This window comes from Sorex araneus, chromosome 3 (genome assembly GCF_027595985.1).
Source record: "Sorex araneus isolate mSorAra2 chromosome 3, mSorAra2.pri, whole genome shotgun sequence".
Lineage (NCBI taxonomy): Eukaryota > Metazoa > Chordata > Mammalia > Eulipotyphla > Soricidae > Sorex > Sorex araneus.
In genome coordinates, this window is record NC_073304.1 from 191668304 (window position 1) to 191687016 (window position 18713).

Below are 18713 nucleotides of genomic sequence, written 5' to 3' on the forward strand. Positions count from 1 at the left end.
ACCAGACCAACCCTGTCACTGGTTGAGCTGAAAAGAATGCCTCACTTGGGGGAGCTGGAGAGAGAGTACCGAGGAGAAGGGGCTTGCTGTGCATACAGTTGACCTAGATTTGATACTAGGCACCACAATGGATACCCAGATCTCCTGAGCCACGCCGAGTGATCCCTGGGTACACAGAGTCAAGGGTCAGCCCTGAGCACAGCTGGGTACTGCCCCCAAACAAAAACAAACAGAAAAAGAATGCCTCACTTGGGCCAAGGAGATGACTCAAAGGCCTAAAGCATGTCCTTCGCGTGTGGAAGACCTAGGTTCCATCCCCAAGCATTGCCAAGCATTGGCAGGCATGCCCCGCCCCCTCCCCAAAAAGAATGCTTCACTTTATGTTCTCATGCCAAGATGAAGCAATCTTCTCAACCATTGTAACAAGATTATTAAGAAGCAGGTGGGCCACACCTGTATGTGCTCAGGGCTTACTCCTGGCTCTGTGCTCAGTGATCATTTCTGCCAGTGCTGAGGGGGCCATATGTGGTGTCAGGAAAGGAATTGAATCAGGATCAGCTGCAGGTCCCTACTTTTTGCACCCTCTCCCCCGTCTCTGGCCCCAACAAGGTTATTTTTTAAACTGCAAGCATGCTTATACTTTCTCCTTCCTGGAATGGGCATTTCCCCTTTCAAGTCTGATAACTCGGCTCCCCCTCCCCCCAAACCTAACCCAGACAGCATCTCTTCTGAGTAAACTTCCCTCTCAGTCCTTCACAGCAGAGTCCTCCCATACTCTGTATCTCCTCATGTCACTTCTTTTTTGGGGGGCAGCATATCAGGTGGTGACTGGGGGCTACTTCTGCTTGGGGGACCTTGTGGTGCTTAGGGGATCACACCAGTAATCAAACCCAAGTCTCCTGTATGAAAGCAGGAGAGCCAACCCACTGAGGTAATATCTCTCCTGCCTGCCTGTCATGTTCCAAGATGGCTAGGGGGACTTTCCTTCCCCACTAGGCCAGAAGTTTCTGGAAGCCCTGCATAGTTAGCTAAAAACTGGAGCACCAGTGTCATTGAATGCAAAGACAAATGTTGCCGTTGTCTTTTTGCTTTCTTCCTCTCTTGCCAAATATTTCTTCCTAGGAATCATCCAGATCAAACTCTCATTTCAATTGGACATCGCCTGCTCAGAGGCTCCTTGCCTGACTCTTCTATCAGCTTCAGAGGAATTTCTCTCGTTTTCCTTCCAAGCACCAACTCATGTACCTCATTGACTGTAACAGCACAGCGGGTAGGGCGTTTGCCTTGCACGGAGCCAACCCAGGTTCGATTCCTCAGCTCCTCTCAGAGAGTCGGGCAAGCTACCGAGAGTATCTCGAGTATCTCGCCCGCACGCCAGAGCCTGGCAAGCTACCCATGGAGTATTCGATATGCCAAAAACAGTAACAAAAAGTCTCACTTAGAGACGTTACTGGAACCTGCTCGAACAAATCGATGAGCAATGGGATGACAATGACAGTGACATCCCAGGAGCGAATGCCACACACAAGGACCCTCAAGAGTTGTGGAATGAGGGATTTTGCCCATTTTCCCCTCTCAGAGCCCCTCCTTCCCCAAGCCAGTAGGGGGTGCTGGCCTCCATGTACATTTCATCTCGGCTGCCCTAAACCTTTCAGCCCAACCGACCTGCTGTGGGACCCGCGTTCTAGGCGATGCCTCCATTTTCCACGAAGCCCGGGGCGGGTCTGTGTGGATCGAAGCTCGGAAAGTCCCCTAGGCACCGAGAGTCCCCCAACCCCCACTCTTCACGGTGGGCCTTCCTTCAGTTCAGGATTTGCGACGGGGCCAAGGGAGATGTAGACCCGCCTGGGGACACACTGCACCTGTCCTCCAAAGAACAGTGTCCTGGGACGCGGGATGCGCGGCGCTGTGTCCGCGGGAGCACTCCCGGGCAGGGAGGAGCCGTCGAGCCTCCCAGGAGGAAGGGGGAGCCAGGCGGGAGAGAAGATGGACCGGGGGTGTGGACTCGTGGTCGGGGCCCTGGGGATGCGGGGCTCCTGTCCCAGCTGATCGGCGGAGAGCACGCCCGTTAGCGGCTTCTCTCTGTGACCTCCAGCCGAGAAGGGCGAGCGGGCGGGGGTTGGGCTACGGGCGCGAGCTCTGGGAAGCCCGTGGGCCTCCGGAGGGGCTTTCGAGGGGCCGGACGAGCGGCTGGGGGTCTGGGGCGGGGGCCTGGACCCGCGCGGGCTGAGGATCGTCCCGGGGGGCGGGCGCCGCGCAAACACCTTGGGAGGCGGCGCCGCGCGGCTGAGCGCGGCCGCCCTGGGAATAGGACGGCGCTCGGCACCGCGAGCTGAGAGCACTTTCATAAATTTTGTATGGGAGGCGCTCCGTGAGCGGGGGCGGGGAGCGGAGCGAGAGGGAGGGAGCGAGCGAGGGAGGGAGGGAAGGAGGGAGGACGAGAGGTGGGGGAAGCCGGGGGGAGGAAGGGAGGCGCCCCGCTCCGCCGCTCGCTCGGTCCTGCAAACGCGCGCCCGGCGCTTTCCCCGGAGCTCGGCGGAGCGTGCGAGCGCCCTTTTGCAGCAGCCGCGGCTGCCCGAGGGGGCGGAGAGGAGGGGGCCGGGGGCCGGGGGCCGGGCAGCCGTGGGGGGCGGCGTCCCCTCTCAAAATCGCCTGCAAAGTGCTCGGGGCTGCAGAAGCAGGCCGCCGGTTCCGTGGAGCAAACCGCTCGCCCCGCGGTTGCTGGTGGGTGCCGGTGCCCTCGGCGCGGGGCTCGGGCTCACCATGCCCCTGCGGGGCTGGGCCGCCGGACACGAGCAGATTCTTGGCTTGCCCCCGCCTCGACGCGCTCGGATTAGCTGCAGCGGGCACCCGAGGATTTGAATCCGGACCCGGGGAGAGAGCACGCCTAGGCCGACCTCGGAGTGGCGGCCCCGAGGCCAACATGCTTCGCAAAGGTGAGTTGGAGCCGCAGGGGCAAGTTGGAGTTGGATGCGCTCAGAGCCGAGCCACGAGCCCCGGAACCGCCAGAGAACTGCGGGGCGCCCGGGCTCCGAGCCCGCCCGGGATGCAGCCCCTTGCAGGCAGGCAGGCGGGCTTTGTGGGAACGCGCCCGCCGAGGGGTTGCTGCCGGAGCTCAGCCCCCGTCGGTGGCCGCTGGGAGACAAGGAATTTGCTCCGTGCATCTAGCGGCCAGGCCTCGGGAGCTGATTCGGCGAGGTCGTTTGGAGACTCCGGTGAGCTGTCCGTGGTGGAAGCGGAGCCGGCCTCCTGGGACCTCCGCTTTGCCATTATAAAGTTTTGCACTTGCGGGCTCCAGACCCTGCGCGGGCACACGCCGCCCGCCAGCTCGGCGCTCTGGAGGGGCCGGGTACGACCCGCGCTCGGGTGCAGCCGGCGGTCAGCCCCGGCCCAGCCGGGGCGCTCGCCGCGCGCTCTGGCCACACAGCGAGGCCGCGGGACGCGGGAACCTTCTCGGCAGCCCCTCTTTGGGTCCTCAGAGCCGGGCTCGGGCTACCCAGCAGCCGAGGGGACTGGCTACCGCCCGATGTCCGATTCTTCAAACTTTGCTCATGCCGGGAGCGGAGAGATGAGTGCGAAGGCGGTGACCGCGCCCGCAGCGTGCGCCACCGGCGCTCGACTCGAGGAGCGACGGTCCCGCGAGCACCTTTCGGCGAGCCCCCACCCCCACCCCACCCCCCACCCCGGCAGCCGGGCTCGCTGCCGAGCGCTGCAAAGTTGGCGCGGGCGCCGGGGAAGTCCCGCCGCGCCCCCACGTGGCTGCTGAGCGGGGAACTGTCCCCGGGGCCCGGGGAGGGCAGGTGACCGCGTCGGGAGCCCGCGGGTCCCGCCACCCGTGGACCCGACTTCGCGTGCCTTTTTGCCCTCCGAGTTCCGGGCGGGCGGCGGCGCCCCCTGCCCAGCCTGGGTTGCTGGCCAGGCCCGGGAGGCCGGGGAGCTGCGGCGCCTGCGGCGAGCTGCCCGGGCCCAGCGGGAGCGGCCGAGGCGGGAGCTCAGGTAGCCGAGGGGCCTGATCCCTGAGCTCCGCGCTCCAGCCTTAATCCGCCCCTGTTTCCATGGCAACAGACCGAGGTGTCGTAAGCACAGGATTGTGACCTCACAGTAGGATGGGGAAGGAGACAGCGGGCTGGGGGCGGCGGTGGAGAAGGAGAAGCGGACCCCCCAGGACGGACTAGAGAGGAATAGACGTGGGGGTGACTGAAAAGAACCCGCGAAGCAGGTTGGACAGGTGCGTGAAGAAGCCGCGCCTTGTTCACTCTGCGGGCTGTGGTGGTCCCCCCCCCCAGTCAGGCTCGCCGAGGAGTCCCAGAAGCCCCCCTCCCCCTCCATCTCAGTTTCACAAACTTGGGAGTGACTTGTGCCCTTCGTGTAGGTATTTGGTGAGGTATGGGCTGTGAGGGGCTGGGACGCTGAGTGCCTGGCACTCTGGTGTGCGGCGAATCTGTGTGGCTGCCAGAGAAACCACTACATGGCTACATCCTAGTGTCCTTTCCCTGCAGGAAGGGACAGAAACTCATCTGGGCCTGCAGCGGCGCTGGTCAGTGTCTGCACACAGCGAGGCCTCTTTGGGGAGTTGAGCTCAGGCTCAGGTCCGAGACTCCAGGGCAATGTGCCCGCCGGGATGCTTCCCTACAGGGATGCAGGTTGGCCAGAAGAGAGAGGACCTGACAGCTCACTTCCTTTGGGGTCTTTTGTCTTTGTGGGCAGTTTCCAGTTAAAAACGAGCCACCGAGCAGCCCACACAGCCTGTACTGGGCGGAGGTGTCCAGAGAGTCTAGAGCAGCCTCTCCCTTCCTTGGCCAGAGGCCTGGCTAGGGATGAGCCCAGTGCATGCTGGGGCCGCTCCCCGGAGGAGCAGGCTTGCTTACCATGCTCAAGAGGTGGCCACTGGAGGCTTGGCAGTCACGTGTGTTTGACACTCGGGCTATTTTCCCCTTCCTGAACAGTATGGCAGGCAGGAAAGGTTCTACCTACAAAGATGTTTCCACATGGAGTGGCCTGATGGGGACAACAGAGACCCCTGCCTGGGCAGGACAGGGCAGGGCTCCTAGGCTGGAAGGCAGCTCCTGGGACAGGGTTTTCTGGGTAGGGTTCTCCCTCAGCCCCGATACTCATCCCTGAGATTTTTCTCTCCTGCACCCCTTGGCCAGTTACTCAGATTGTGTGGGTTGTAGTTTTGTGTCCAGAGTGAAGGTGTGCATGGTGCTCGGCCAAGGGAGGCAGCCATTGAAGTTTCTGCTCCCTGAATTGTTCCCCAAAACTCCAAACTAAAATGTGGGGGAGCAGAGAGAGAGAGAGAGAGAGAGTTACAGTTTCTAGCCTATAAAGTGCAGAGCTCTGTATGGGGTCTTAGACCTAAGGGAGTTTCATAGTTTAATTATGATTTGGGAAATAATTTAATAGAAAAAAAGAAGAAAGAGTAGCCTTTCTTGATCTTAGGAGTAAAGAGATTAGGGGAAAACCTCTATCTCCCTACTCATGGCCTTTACAGCTGTGCTTTGGGGAGGCTGGAGCCTCAGTGAGAGGTTTGGGATCAGAGGGTCGTCTCTGACTTCCTCCCTCCCTCCCACCCTCCCTCCTTCCTTCCTTCTTTCCTTCCTTCCTTCCTTCCTTCCTTCCTTCCTTCCTTCCTTCCTTCCTTTTTTTCCCCCTTCCTATGTGTCTCCCTTTTTCCTTCCCTTCCCTCTCTTCCTTCTTCCCTCCTTCCCTCTTCCCTTCCTTTCACTTCCTTCATCAGGGGTCAGATCCAGGGCCTCATATGGACAGGACCAAGCTCTTTACCACTGAGCCCTATTCTTGGCCCCTCATTTCTTATTTCTGCTCGGGTGCTTTCAGCCAGCAAAACAGGAAAACTCCGTGCTGCCTTGCATCCTATAATGAGCAGGCTGTCCTGGCCTCAGCTGTACCTCCGTGAACCTGAACAGTCCTGAGCTCAGTGGCTCTTGCTGCTGACAGTGCTAGAGGCTCCAGCAGCAGCTCTGCCTACTTTTCTCTCCCCTGGCCTACCTCAGGCAGAACTGGGGCTATAAAAAGCAAAGCTCTGGTCAGAGATGAGAGGCAGGCAAGTAAACGAGGCCCCCAGTCACCCAGCAGCGTCCAGGAAGGAAGGGCGGCCTGCTGGGGGTTTGCTTTGCCAGAAGTGGACTGCTTAAGGTCAGGATCTATGGTTTTCATTTTTAGAGCTATAAAAACAGAATGCAAATCAACAGCCTCTGGGCTAATACAGAACCTTAAAGTTTGTGTCTTGTTAAGCAAGGAAATAGAGTGCCAAATAGGCTTTGTTAAGTGGCAGTCTAATTAATAATTTAAAATCTTGTAGCTGTCTTTCATTAGAATTTATCTGTACATCAACCACAAAATCAGTCAAACACACTCATTTATAAGTTAATGCCACCCCTGAATAATTCAGCAAGAGCTAGATTAGGGCCTGCAACCCCATAAGATGCATTTTGTTCTTTGGTTTCCATCGCCAGATGGGCCGGACTGGGGACTGGATTGGGTCTGTTCGGGGGGAAGAAGAAAGGCAAAGAGAGATCGAGATGCCTGGTTGACTTGAATCCAGAGGTCCCCTACACCAGCAGTTCTCAGCCCTATGGGTTACTAGGATATCCTAAGGGACCGCAGGTGAAAACAACATTCATGAGAGGGCACAGCGCAAGACCTGGGGGTAGGGGTGGGAGGATGACAGGACGGGGAGCCCCAAGAGACAAGATGGGGAAAGGGCTGTGGCTGGGAAAAGCTGGGGAAACGCTGAGCTCGACAATGGAGAGGCCTCATGGGGGCAGGCACCCTTTCCCAGAGCCACAGTGGAGAGGCAGAGAGGCAGTTTCCAGGGTTCCTCTTCAGAAGGAAGTGTAGAAGGGGAACCCGCTGAGGGGAGCCGACTCAGGGTTGAGATAGGAGGTTATAAGTCTAAGTCAGGTGCAGAAGTGGAGTTTTCATCTTTCCATCCCAATTCCATCCTGCTCAAGAAGTTGGTTCCTGGGCTCGGACAAAGTATAGCTGCTGGGGCATTTGCCTTGCACACGGCTGGCTGACCAGGCTTGATTTGGGGGTACACCCCCCAAAAAACCCAAACAAACAAGCAAAAAAAATTGGTTCCTGTTGGACTCCACCTTGCCAAAAGACTTTCTTCTCTGGGTACTCTGGGGCTTTTCTTTCCACAAAGCTCACAGCCCTTAGATTCAAAAAGAGAAGCCAGAGCGAAAGGAGGAATGTTAGGGGACACCCCATCAGAGAGGAGAGACAGGATTTATAAATAAAACCCAAGCAAATATTTTCTCATCAGTAGTCAGAATAAAAGCAAGGAAAGCAGAGCTCCTCTTGTGTGAGGAGACAGTGTGGAATTGTGTCTGAGAGTTTGTTTCTTGTCATGCCAGCTGGGAGGTCCTTTTCTCACTGAAGCATTCAGGCCTATTTTCTTTCTTTCTTTCTTTCTTTCTTTCTTTCTTTCTTTCTTTCTTTCTTTCTTTCTTTCTTTCTTTCTTTCTTTCTTTCTTTCTTTCTTTTTTTTGCCTTTTTTGGGCCACACCCAGTGATGCTGCAGAGTTCATCCCCGCTCTGCGCTCAGGAATCACCTCTGGTAGTGCTCAGGGAACCATACGGGATGTTGGTTGTTGAACCTGGGTTGGCCTCATGCAAGGCAAATGCCCGACCCGGTACTATTGCCCCCGCCTTTTAGGTTGTTTTCTATGACTCCCAGCAGGGGCATCCTGGCTTCCCAACTACAGATATGAATCCTAGAGCTTTTTGGTCGCAGTCTCAGTCCACCAACCTTGAGTCCTTCAGAGAGTTAAGTGACTGTTTATGGAGACCAGTTAAATCACTGGAGCAGACGGTGGACTTGATGCCAGCAGAGGTTTGGAGCCAAGCTGGAAAAGAGAATGTCTTGTTAAGAAAAGGAAAGGGCAGGGGAAAGGGTGGGTGTTTGCCCCCTGACCTGTGACCAACTTGACAGCAGATGGGACCCAGGAGGAAAGCTTGTGGGCTGAGTCCAACTCCGGGCTTGGGAGTCTGGGCCCTGAAAAGGACAGAGCAGAAGTTCAGTTGCGGGAGACAAGAAGGAGGGGGGCACGCATCACGAAAGATGTCAAGAATGGATCTGTTTGGTACCATCTGCAGCAAAGTAGTGGTTAAGGTTAAAGCAGAGAGGAGATGACAGGAGGGAACAGATGGCCAAGGAAGCAAAATAGCTGGTGAAACGGGAGCAGAATCTCCAGGGACAGCAGAAGGCAGGACCTTTGCATCATAGAATGCTGGAAGCAGCCTTTTCTTCGGGGTGCTCTGGCCAGGCCACCCTGGGTAGGAGGGAGTCCAAGGGGAGAGGCTCAAGGCCTGGGAGAAGACCTAGGGGGCAGCAGCGCCAAGACTAGGAGACCCCCAGCAGGAGCCTACTCAGGTATGATGGAACATGGGAGGGGAGGCACAGCTTACTTTGGCATCCATCACCTGAGTGAGTGAGCTGGAGTTGCCCCTGCAGGCACTCCCAGCATGCCTGCCCTGAGCAGGGACGGGGCACGGCCAAAGGGGAAAAGGGCCATTTCCCCCCTGACAGGGACGCTCTTACCCCTCCCTGCTCAGGTGCTGACAACAGTTACAAAGAATTACTGATATAGCGGGGAGGCAGGCATAGCTCAGTGGCTAAAGCACTGGCCTTGTAAGCCTGAGACCAAGTTCGAGCCCCATTAGCACCCAAGACATGCAAGTGCTATCCCAGCAGCTCTGCGGCTTGGGATTTCTGGCACCATTGTTACCACGTGGCTCGCCATACGGTGAGTGCCACCACCAGGTGTGCGTGCGACAAAGGGGAATTAGAAACAGTGGATCCAGTTAAGGGAAGTCTGTGGTTTAGTTCATGTCCTCACCATTGTTGCCCTGCAGCGTAGGTCTCTGCCCGAACTACAGGACAGACCAGGAAACAGGTCCAGAATTGAACCCCCCTGCCTTGGGCCATGTGGTGGCACAGAGTAATCAAGATATAATTCTGGGGTCTGTTGGCCACTCATGTGCTTTTGGTCTCTCTGCCTCACTGTCTTGGGCCCTCATCCTTGATTTATAGGATATATAATATATATGTGCATATATACACACATACATACATGTGTGTATATATGTACATACATACATACAAATATGCCTTGTTATAAATACTATGCATTATATATAACATATATATGATTATGTAATCATATATGGTTTAGAACCACACTTGGTGGTGCTCAGGGGTTACTCCTGCCTCTGTGCTCAGGGATCAGTTCTGGTGGGTTTGGGGGACCATATGGGTTGCTGGGGTCGACTGCGTGCAAAGCAGGCACCCTCCCCTCTGTACTATCGCTCCAGCTCCAATTTACATATTTGATTCGAAAGGGGCTGGGTACTGCTGGTGCCTTTGCTCAGGACACCTTCTGGTAGGTCCATTCACTGCCTGCCTGCTGTTTGTCTGCCAGGGGTCTCACATGCCGCAGTCTCAGGTGTCCTCTCCCCCTGCTCCCCCTGGGCAGACACACCCCTCACTTGCTGTCTCAGCTCTGGCTTCATGGCATCTGTCCTACCTGCTTTCATGCCCTTGAGAAAGGCTGGGCCCTCCCCCAGGGCTGCTCTCCCTGCTGTCCTTCCAGACTGACGTGGTGGACTTGCTAACACAGTCACATCCCACACGGATCTGTGGTTTCCCATGGAGCTTGCGCCCTGCAACATGCTCGCCCAGGACGGTGATGATGGTGGACTATGTAAAGCAAAGGGGAATTAGAAACCCTCCTCTTGGGCCAGTCCAGCTCACCTTGGGGGCCACGCTCCAGAGTTTGTTCGCTGGAGGGTCACTGCAAGACTCAGCTGTCCCTCAGGGCAGGATGCTTTGGCCGCTTTGATCAGGGTTGGGCTCCAGAGTGGCCAATGCTTGCTGTGGTTTGGAAAAGAGAAAATAAAGTAAAGCAGAGAATGGAGCTGATCTCAGGGTGTAAGTGAGCAGACGGCTACCTCAGAGGGAGGTGCTGCCCTGCACACAGTGGGAGGGGGGCAGGGGTGTCTGATATTTTGGATGCTGCGGATGTCTTTGAGCTGGTGGTTGCTGTCTTGTCAGGGAAGTTGGGAGCCAAACTGCAAACGGAGGCTGCTCCCTGATTCAGAGCAGTCGCTGGCTCCAGGTGCTCTGTGCTGGCCCTGCAAAGGGTGGACCGTGTGTGTGTGAGTGTGTATGTATGTGTGTGTGTGTGTGTGTCTGCCCATGCCCACTCAGAACCCCTTTTGTGAGCACGCGGTAGGCTCCAGGAGTATGAGCATCTCAGTCCCCACCTGCAGCTCTCCCGCCCCCCCCCAAGCAAAAGTGTGGTGTGCCCCAGAGCCTGCATAAGCTCCCAGCATCCACAAAGATGCCCTAGGTAGGGGGTCCCAGGAGTAGGCTGGCTCGAGCTCTCAGATGGACCACATGTTGAAACAAAGCTTGGTGAGGGTGTGTGGGGCTTGCCCAGGAAAGGGTGTCAGATTTCTGCCAGAACACAGACACTGGAGCCCTGCAGAGAGGGTACCACTTGGCAGCTTCCAGAAGTCAGTGGCAGGGCCAGCGCTATCATACGGCAGGTGGGGCACTTGCCTTGCACGCAGCTTACCTGGGTTCGATCCCCGGAACCACATTGGATCCTAGGCATCACATATGGTCCCCAGAGCCCTGCCAGGAGTGATCCCTGAACCCAGAGCCAGAGCCAGAAGTAAGCCCTGAGCTGGGTTTGGCCCAAAGACAAAAAAAAAAAAATAAAACAGAGAAGTCAGTGCCACCATGGTCAGTGTGGGTCAGTAGGAAGTTGAGCTGAAGTCACCCCAAGTCGGGAGAAAAGTGGAGCTGCTCAGCTCAGCCCCCTGAGGAGGCCAGAAAGTTTGCTCAGGCCTCTAGAATGGTCCATCAGGCCCAGCACCTGAGCCAGCCCGTAGTGACGGGGCCTTCATATCTGCTCAAAGAGAGATTCATGAGGCCCTAGGGGGGGATTGGCATTCTTCTTACGATGATTTATTTATAGGGGGATTGGACGGTGGGGGTGGAGGCTAAGGTGCCTCTGTTAATGAGACGCACACAGGCAGGAAGCCTCGCTCTGCATTTGACATTTAGGGGGTGACTCCTACCAGGGAGCGCCTTTTTCTTTCAGAAGGGTTTGCCTTTAATGTTCTATTCATGGGCTTGCGGGAGCTGGAGAAGGAAGGAGCGGGTGGCTGGCTCGGGGCTGTGGGGCCTGGGGGTCACTCGGCAGCGCAGCCCGGGTGCCGGGGAGAGTGGCTGTGCCCATGCTACCAGCAGCCAGTTGGCAAGAGCTGCATGTGGCCCTGGCTGCGTGGAGCTTGCTCTCCCGTCTGTCTCGGTGCACTTGGGCTGCTGTGTTCTGCCCCTGCCAGCTGCCCTGGGCCTCCCTGGGCTCCTGTGCCCGCCCTCTGTGCCCACTATACTACCTCGCACCCTCTGTTTCCTCTACGCTACCCCATAACCCCCTCTGTTACCCTGGACCCCCTGTGCCCCCTGTTACCCTGTATCACCTGTGCCCCCTGTTACCCTGTATCCTCTGTGCCCCCTGTCACCCTGTACCCCCTGTACCTTGTTACCCTGTACCCCCTGTACCCTGTTACCCTGTACCCCCTGTGCCCCCTGGCTTTCCCTGGCCCTCTGAGTTGGGAAGAGAACCCCAAACTTGGAGAGTGGGGCTGCAGGTGGCCCCTGTGCTGACACTCTAGGACCAGGCATGTTCCCTCCCCGACTCAGTGTCCTCTCTGTACCGGGACTAACAGGCTTGGTGGCTTTTCGGATGTTTTGAGTTTCTTTGAGTGATGCAGAGTGTCAGAGCCCAGGATAGGAAGCAGATCCATAGGGGGTCAGAACTGTGGGGCTTGGGGCCCCCTGGGCCTTCCTGGAGCCCCTCCGGGTGGGAGGCTGTGGATCCCCAGTGAGCCCTCTTAGCAAGGCCAGGCTGATAGTCCCCCACACGGTCTGCAGCCTGGAGGGCAGGCCCTGCGCTCACCTCCCTCTGGGCCCTCCCGAGCCTCGCCCTTTGTCTACCTTGAGTCTCCTGGCCCCTCTCCGCAGGCTGGACTTCAGTTCTGCTCCCATCCTCCCTCTGTCCCAGCTCTGGCTCAGTGCTGACCCCTCCTCAGCCCCCAAGCACCTTCCTGTTGGTGTCCCAGCAGGCAGCTTGCTGGGTCTCCTATTTCTGTGACTGCCCCTTCTTAGTCCTCTAGGCCACATTTACTTCCTCTCTCCCTCCCTCAAACAAGCCTCCTCCCTCTGCGCGGGGTCTTTCTCCCTGGACTCTGGAGAGAGCTGGGACAGCCGGGGCTGCAGTGCCCATTTGCAATGTGCCTCGCAGCTCATCTCTACTTGAGATGTGGTGGGTGAGGTCCAGGACTGCCATCTGTCTGGCACGAGGCCCCCCCTTGCCCCTCCTCTGCACTCACCCAGGCCTGCGCCCCACCTGTTTGAGCAACCAGGCCCCCATGCTCCTTCCCCATTTGTGCATCTCAAAGTACAGCCATCCTCCCCCCTCCCCATTTTTTCAGCCATCGTTTGCCTCCACCCCATGCAGGCCCTGGTGCCAGGTCTGCATCCACCCCCCCCACCCCCCCCAACCTCATCCCTTAGCACTTAAAAGCCTCCTTTGGGGTAGTCCAGGCTCCCTTCCCCGCCCTCCTGCAGCTCCACTGTCATCTTTCAGGACTCAGCTTGCATATCCCTTCCCCTGGCAAACTTTCCTCTCCCTCTTCTGATGGGGGAGGGGTCCCGGATGTCCCCTGGCTCCCCACTCCCCACTTCCCGTTGTAATTCCATTGAGTTTAATTAGCTGCCTGCTCCTGGACCAGGGGGTCCATGAGGCAGATTGCTTCTCTCTGCTCCATCCCTTAGAGCTGCACTTCAGTCCCCTCACTCTTGTGGGCAGTTGGCCATGTCCTCTCTCCTCTCCCTGGCAGTGAAAAATTGCCCTCGGATCTCTGTTTCCTCCACCACCTTTCACCTAAAGGTCCTCTCAGAGTACAGCTGGAACCAAAGATTCAAATACAAGTCTACAAGTAAGTCGTGGGAGGGCTCCTTGGAAGTGCCAGTAGGCCAGAAGACAAATGGTGGTGTGAGACAAGAAGGTAGGAAGTAGGGCCAGAGAGTTAGTGCAGTGGTCAGGGCCATGCACATATGGCCAAGCCTGGGTTAATCTCTGGCACCACACAGTGTCCCTGTAGCCCTTCCAGGAGTGATTGCTGAGCACAGAGCCAGGAGTAAGCTCTGAGCCTCGCTAGCCCCAAAGGAACACACAAAGATAGGAAGGAGGTTAGAAAGCCAGGAAAGAGCTCAAAGCCTATGTGCATACAGAAGCCAGGGTTTGATTCCCTCGTCCTCCAGACATTGCTAGGAATAGCAATGCCACTCCAGGAATAGCTCCTGAGAGCATGACCCCCCCCCCCAAAGAAAAGAAGTTTCAGTGATGTAGCTCAGTAGTAAAGCACTTGCATGTGTGAGGCCAGGGGACCTTCCCCAGCACCGAAAAAAGAAAATAAAAGACCACCACCAGAAGGACCAAGTCATAACGAGTACTTGGTGAAGCACTCAGTCTCCCTGGGACAATGGAGAACACATACGGGAAGGTGAGAGAGCTGGAGATCTTCTCACCTCCTCTGTGAGGACCAGCGCCAGCGCCAGTGTGGGAGAAGTTCCTCGGGCCCAGAGTGCAGACTCTGTCCTTGGAATGGGCTGGTGTTGGCCGGGGCTGTGGACAGCCTTTGTGACACAGCTCTGCCGGGGGCCCTCTGCGCTCCGCGCCCACCCTGCACTATCTGTGGGAAGGGAGAGGCAGCAGCGTTATCTCCTGGAGCCTCCTCACTCCCTGTTCCCATCCGTGTTATTGAGCCATCAAATTACTCAGCCTGAGAGCAGGCTCTGTGTCTTCCCAGGATCCAACCGGAGCACTGTCCCACACTAAATAAAAAAAGAGCACATATTGCCATTTGGTAAATAGTACGGGACCAATAATGTCAGAGTTTTTATGAGTTAATTGGAAATGTTGATTGATTGTATACTGAAGTTGGAACCCAAGGCGCTTTGGTTCAAAAACCTAATTTTTAAAATTGTTCTGTGAGCATAGCACTGTAGCACTGCACTGTCTTCCTGTTGTTCATTGAGTTGCTCCAGTGGGCACCAGTAACATCTCCATTGTGAGACTTGTTGTTACTGTTTTTGGCATATTGAACATGCCACGGGGAGCTTGCCAGGCTCTGGCATGTGGGCAGGATACTCTCGGTAGCCTGCTGGGCTCTCTGAGAGGGACAGAGGAATCAAACCCAGGTCGGCCACGTGCAAGGCAAACACCCTACCCGCTGTGCTATCGCTCTGGCCCCATAAGAACAATTAAATCATGGAGGCTTGGAGAGATAACCCAGGGGGTAAGGCACTTGCCTTGCTTGCAGTTGCAGCTGTGACAGTGGTTTGGAACCTCATAGGGTCCCCCAGCACACAGCCAAGTATGTCCACCCCCCCAGAAACAAACAAAAAAAAACACACAAAGAACAAATCATAATAACCTCAGGCTTCTCAGGCTTAAAAAGGGAGGCTGGGGTGTGGCAGTGGTCAAGTACATGCCTAGCATGTGTGATTCTTGTTCAGTCCCTGGAACCCCTCCCAATACACACATGAACGAGGGTAAAAGAAAACTTTTATTACCAGGCCCTAGGAGGATCTTTCTCAGGAGGAGGCTATAGTGCAGAGTTCTCTGCCAGTTCAGAGAAGGCAGGTGTGACTAGCCCCAGGTCACAAACAAGGACACTGGTTCCGGGAGGCCACATGGCTCCTTTGGAGCTCAGGCTGCTGCCCTGAACCCCTGCAGCCCAGCCACCTTCCTCGGTGGTTGAAGACACACCAGTCAGCCAACTGGACCACGGGGGACGCAGAGCAGGGCAGGAGCTGTGTGTGCAAAGAGACAGCGTGCTTGCTTGGAAAAGTTTTGGGCTGCACTTGGCAGATTTTTATGGAACAAAATTTACACTATCGATTCCATGGCAAATGCAAACCTCTTGTGGACACTCTGGGCTTCAGAGAGCTGAAATGTTTAAATGAGGCTGAACAGGAGGAGATGAAATTGCCCGAAGAAGCTCAGGTGGTGCCAGGGTGGGAAGACTGCCTCTTTTTGTCTTGTCTCTGGTCTGTGCAAATGACTTGTTCCTTGGAACTGCTTCTCACAGCGAGGGGCTGGGAGTTGTTGCCCAGACCTGCGGTTGAAATAGAATCTCTGAGTGGACAGAGCGAGCGAGAGAGAGAGGGGGCGGGGGGGTGGGAAGCAGGGCGGTTCACAGGGCCCTGCTGGGGAGAATGCATGAGCCAAAAGGGAGAATTTACCCCCAGATGGTGGGTCTCCATTGACCCTGGGGTCGCTTGCAGTAGCGTGGTTAGCAGCTTTCTGTCATGCATCCCTGGACCCTGGCAGTTGCTAGCTCGGCTTCCCAAGGGCAATTTTTTTGTTGTTTTGGGCCACACCTGATGGCACTCAGGGTTTGCTTCTGGCTCTGTGTTCCGGGATCATCCCATCTGGGGACCATATGGGGTGCTGGGGCCACCCTGTGCAAGGCAAGTGCCTACCTGCTATACTATCCTGGCCCCTCAGGGCAAACCTGATTGTAGGGAGACAGGGTAGCTGGTGGGAAATGAAATGGCTTTAACAAGATGTGTGACGCACTCCAGAAGCTCCCAGGAAGTGGGCAGCTCCACAGTGGCAGGCTCTCTGTGGTCCCTCCCGGGGCTCCTGGCCTCCCTCCCCACCTCCTGCGGCTTCTGCCTCCTGTCTGCTTCCACAGCTGCTAACCTAGCACCAGGCCCATTGTAGCCACAGGGCTCTTCGCCTCATTCTTGGTATTCCCAGCTACACTTCCTGGAAGGAAGGCTCCAATAAACCAGCCATTTTTCCCTTGTCAGAGGCTCGTCTAGGTCACGTTCACCTGCGGATTACCTATCCAGGGATGAACTGCTCCCCCTTTGTCCTGTGAGCCAAGAGGCTGGTGGGAAGTCTCTCTCCACTGGACAAAACACTTATTTAACAGCTACCGCCCGTCTGCCTGCTGCTGGTTTGGCACTGAGGAGCAAGCAAGGAATAAAAACCAAGTCCCCTGTTTGTGTGGTGTCCAGTTTCTACTGGGGGGAGAAAGACGATGGACAATGAACACTATTCACTAGTGGGGGTAGCTGCTGGGCAGAAAATCTAAAGAGGGTTAATTAGAGAAGAGAAAGCTGCTCCTTAGAGAGGGGCGAGGCAGACACCCAGACAAATGACCTGTGAACGGAGCTTAAGGGAAGGGAGGGAGCCGCTTCGGGGGAAGAGTCTCAGTGGAGGGAACAGGACAGCAAGAACAAAGGTCCTGCGGCAGGAGTGTACTCAAGGCAAGACCAGGTACCTCTGCAGTTGGGACTGGGGGAGGCTTTCTGAGGTAGAGCCCATGGAGTTTCCAGTTTCCCTTTGGAGAAGAACAGACCTGGGGAGTAGCCCCAGGTTCACCAGCCTCTTGGGGAGGGGTGCCACAGCGCATGTCAGAGGGGAAGAAGGATGCAGTATTGTGGTATTGGGCTCTCTCTCTTCCCCTTTGGTCCTCGGCTGTTAAGGTGGCCAGTACTGTCGAGCACAATGCTCAGTCCTTCCCTTGTATTCCAGAGCCTGGAGCACAGAACTCAGCTTTGTGAATAGTCTTGTCATCCTTACATGTGGCCTCACTTAAACATCAGCCGTTTCTTCCCAGAGCACATTTTTTTTTTAAACTTCCCAAATAATGCAGAAAATGTTGGAAAAACCATGGGTTTCCACAAAAGAAGAGAATCCTTCTTTTCCCAGGAGCTGAACGGTGGAGTGTGGGGAAACCTCTCGCCCAGGCCACTGGGGCACCCCTCGAGGCTTTCTTGCATCCAGGCAATAGCGCCCTATCTTGTTGACTTAGTAGTAGAGTTCCAGAGTGGTGATTCTAAACCTGCTTTAATGTTTGCCAAAGGCTCCATTGTGTGGCTACCAGCCCCCCTGGGTTGTGGATGGACACTTTCCTGCTGTTTTGCCATCAGAGACTCTGTCCTGACTAACATTTGTGCGTGTCTTGGCCTTGTTTTCCTTTTTTTTTTTTAAAAAAACGTGTCCTAACTGGAGAGATAGTACAGTGGGCAGGGCACTTGCCTTACATACAGTAGACCTAGGTTCAATTCCTGACACCTCAGGTTCCCCGAGCACTGCTAGGAGTGACCCCAGAGCACAGAGCCAGGAGTAAGCCGTGAGCCCTGCTGAGTGAGACCCAAAAACACAAGACAAAGCATTTTAAACAAATTTTAGGGTCTGGAGAGAGAGTACAGCAGGTAAGGCGCTTTGCACATAGCCGACTAGAGTTTGATTTCCGTTACACGATGTGTCCTCTGAGCCAGGAGTTAGCCCTGAGCATCACTGGGTGTGGCCCCCAAATACACAATTTAAAAAAATGTTTCCCTCCCTGTCAGGATCACCTCTGCTACTTAATTGGGGATTAAGCTCACTGCCTCTCACTTTCCCTTAGCACTTCCTAAACCACTGAGCCACCTTGTAGGCTCTTTTTACTGGAGTTCTCTGCAAGTCAAGCTGTAAGGATGGCCTCAGGCTTGCTTACAACACTGAGGTGTTTTTTTTTTTTCCTCTTTGGGTCATACCCAGTGATGCTCAGGGGTTAGTCCTGGCTCTGCACTCAGGAATTACTCCTGGCAGTACTATATGGGGGGGACCATATGGGATACTGGGAACTGAACCCGGATTGGCCACATGCAAGGCAAATGCCCTACCTGCTGTGCTATTGCTCCAGCCCCAACACTGAGATTTAAATGCTCAGCTTTGCATTTGCTGGGCCCACACCTTAAGGCCCTCGGCTACCTTCTAAACTTCTCATCAAGGATCACAGTGGGACTGAGGTTGGCGATGTGGCACAGTGGTAGAGCACTTACCTTGCATGTGTGTGGACCTGGGTTCTGTCCCTGGCCCTGCAAAAAAATAAGTTGGGGGCTGGAGGGACAGTACAGCAGGTAGGGTGCTTGCCTGCATGTGGTAGACCTGGATTTGATCCCCAGCATCCCATATGGTTCCCTGAGCACCGCCAGGAACCTGAGTGCCAAACCAGAAGTAACCCCTGAGCACTGCTGGGTGTGGCCCCCAAACATGAAGCAAAACCAAACAAATGAACTGTTTTTGGACCAAGGAGATAGCTCAGAGGAGTGAGTGCCTTATGTAAAGGATCCCCAGGCTCAATCCCTTGCACCACATGGTCCTCTGAGTACCACTAAGTGTGGCCCCCAAACCCAACCCAACCCAGACTATTCTCAATAGGTTCTCAACACCTCAACAGTGCATGCAGCGGCTCTGGAGTTGCATGTACAACCTTGTGCTGGAAAGCGCTTTAAGCCTCTGAGCCATCACCAGACTTGACTTGTGTTTAGGTGGGCTTCAGGATCAAGTGGGGAGAAGAGAGAGGGAAAGAGACCATGGTTTTCCCCAGGAGCAGGGAGGGAGCATGGTGAGGCCCTTGGGTAGGTGGGCTTGACACTCCCCAGAGAGCAGCAGTCAGATCTGAAGGTCCCTGTGCTGTAGGGTTCTGCAGTGTGTGTGTGTGTGTGTGTGTGTGTGTGTGTGATTATATGTGTGAGTGTGTGTATGTGTGTGTACCTGTTTGTGAGTGTACATGGATGAGTGTGTGTGCCTGTACTGTTTACATGT

General features: G+C 55.7%; 1 protein-coding gene across 1 annotated transcript in view; it reads left to right on the plus strand.

The window, feature by feature from the left end:
- The first annotated feature begins 2508 nt into the window (after positions 1-2508).
- Positions 2509-18713, plus strand: part of RTN4RL1 (reticulon 4 receptor like 1) — an 87637-nt gene continuing 71432 nt past the window's right edge. The window contains exon 1 of the mRNA XM_055132593.1: positions 2509-2936. Coding sequence (XP_054988568.1) covers positions 2924-2936 — 13 coding nt within the window. The 5' untranslated portion in view covers positions 2509-2923. The remainder of the gene's footprint in view (positions 2937-18713) is intronic.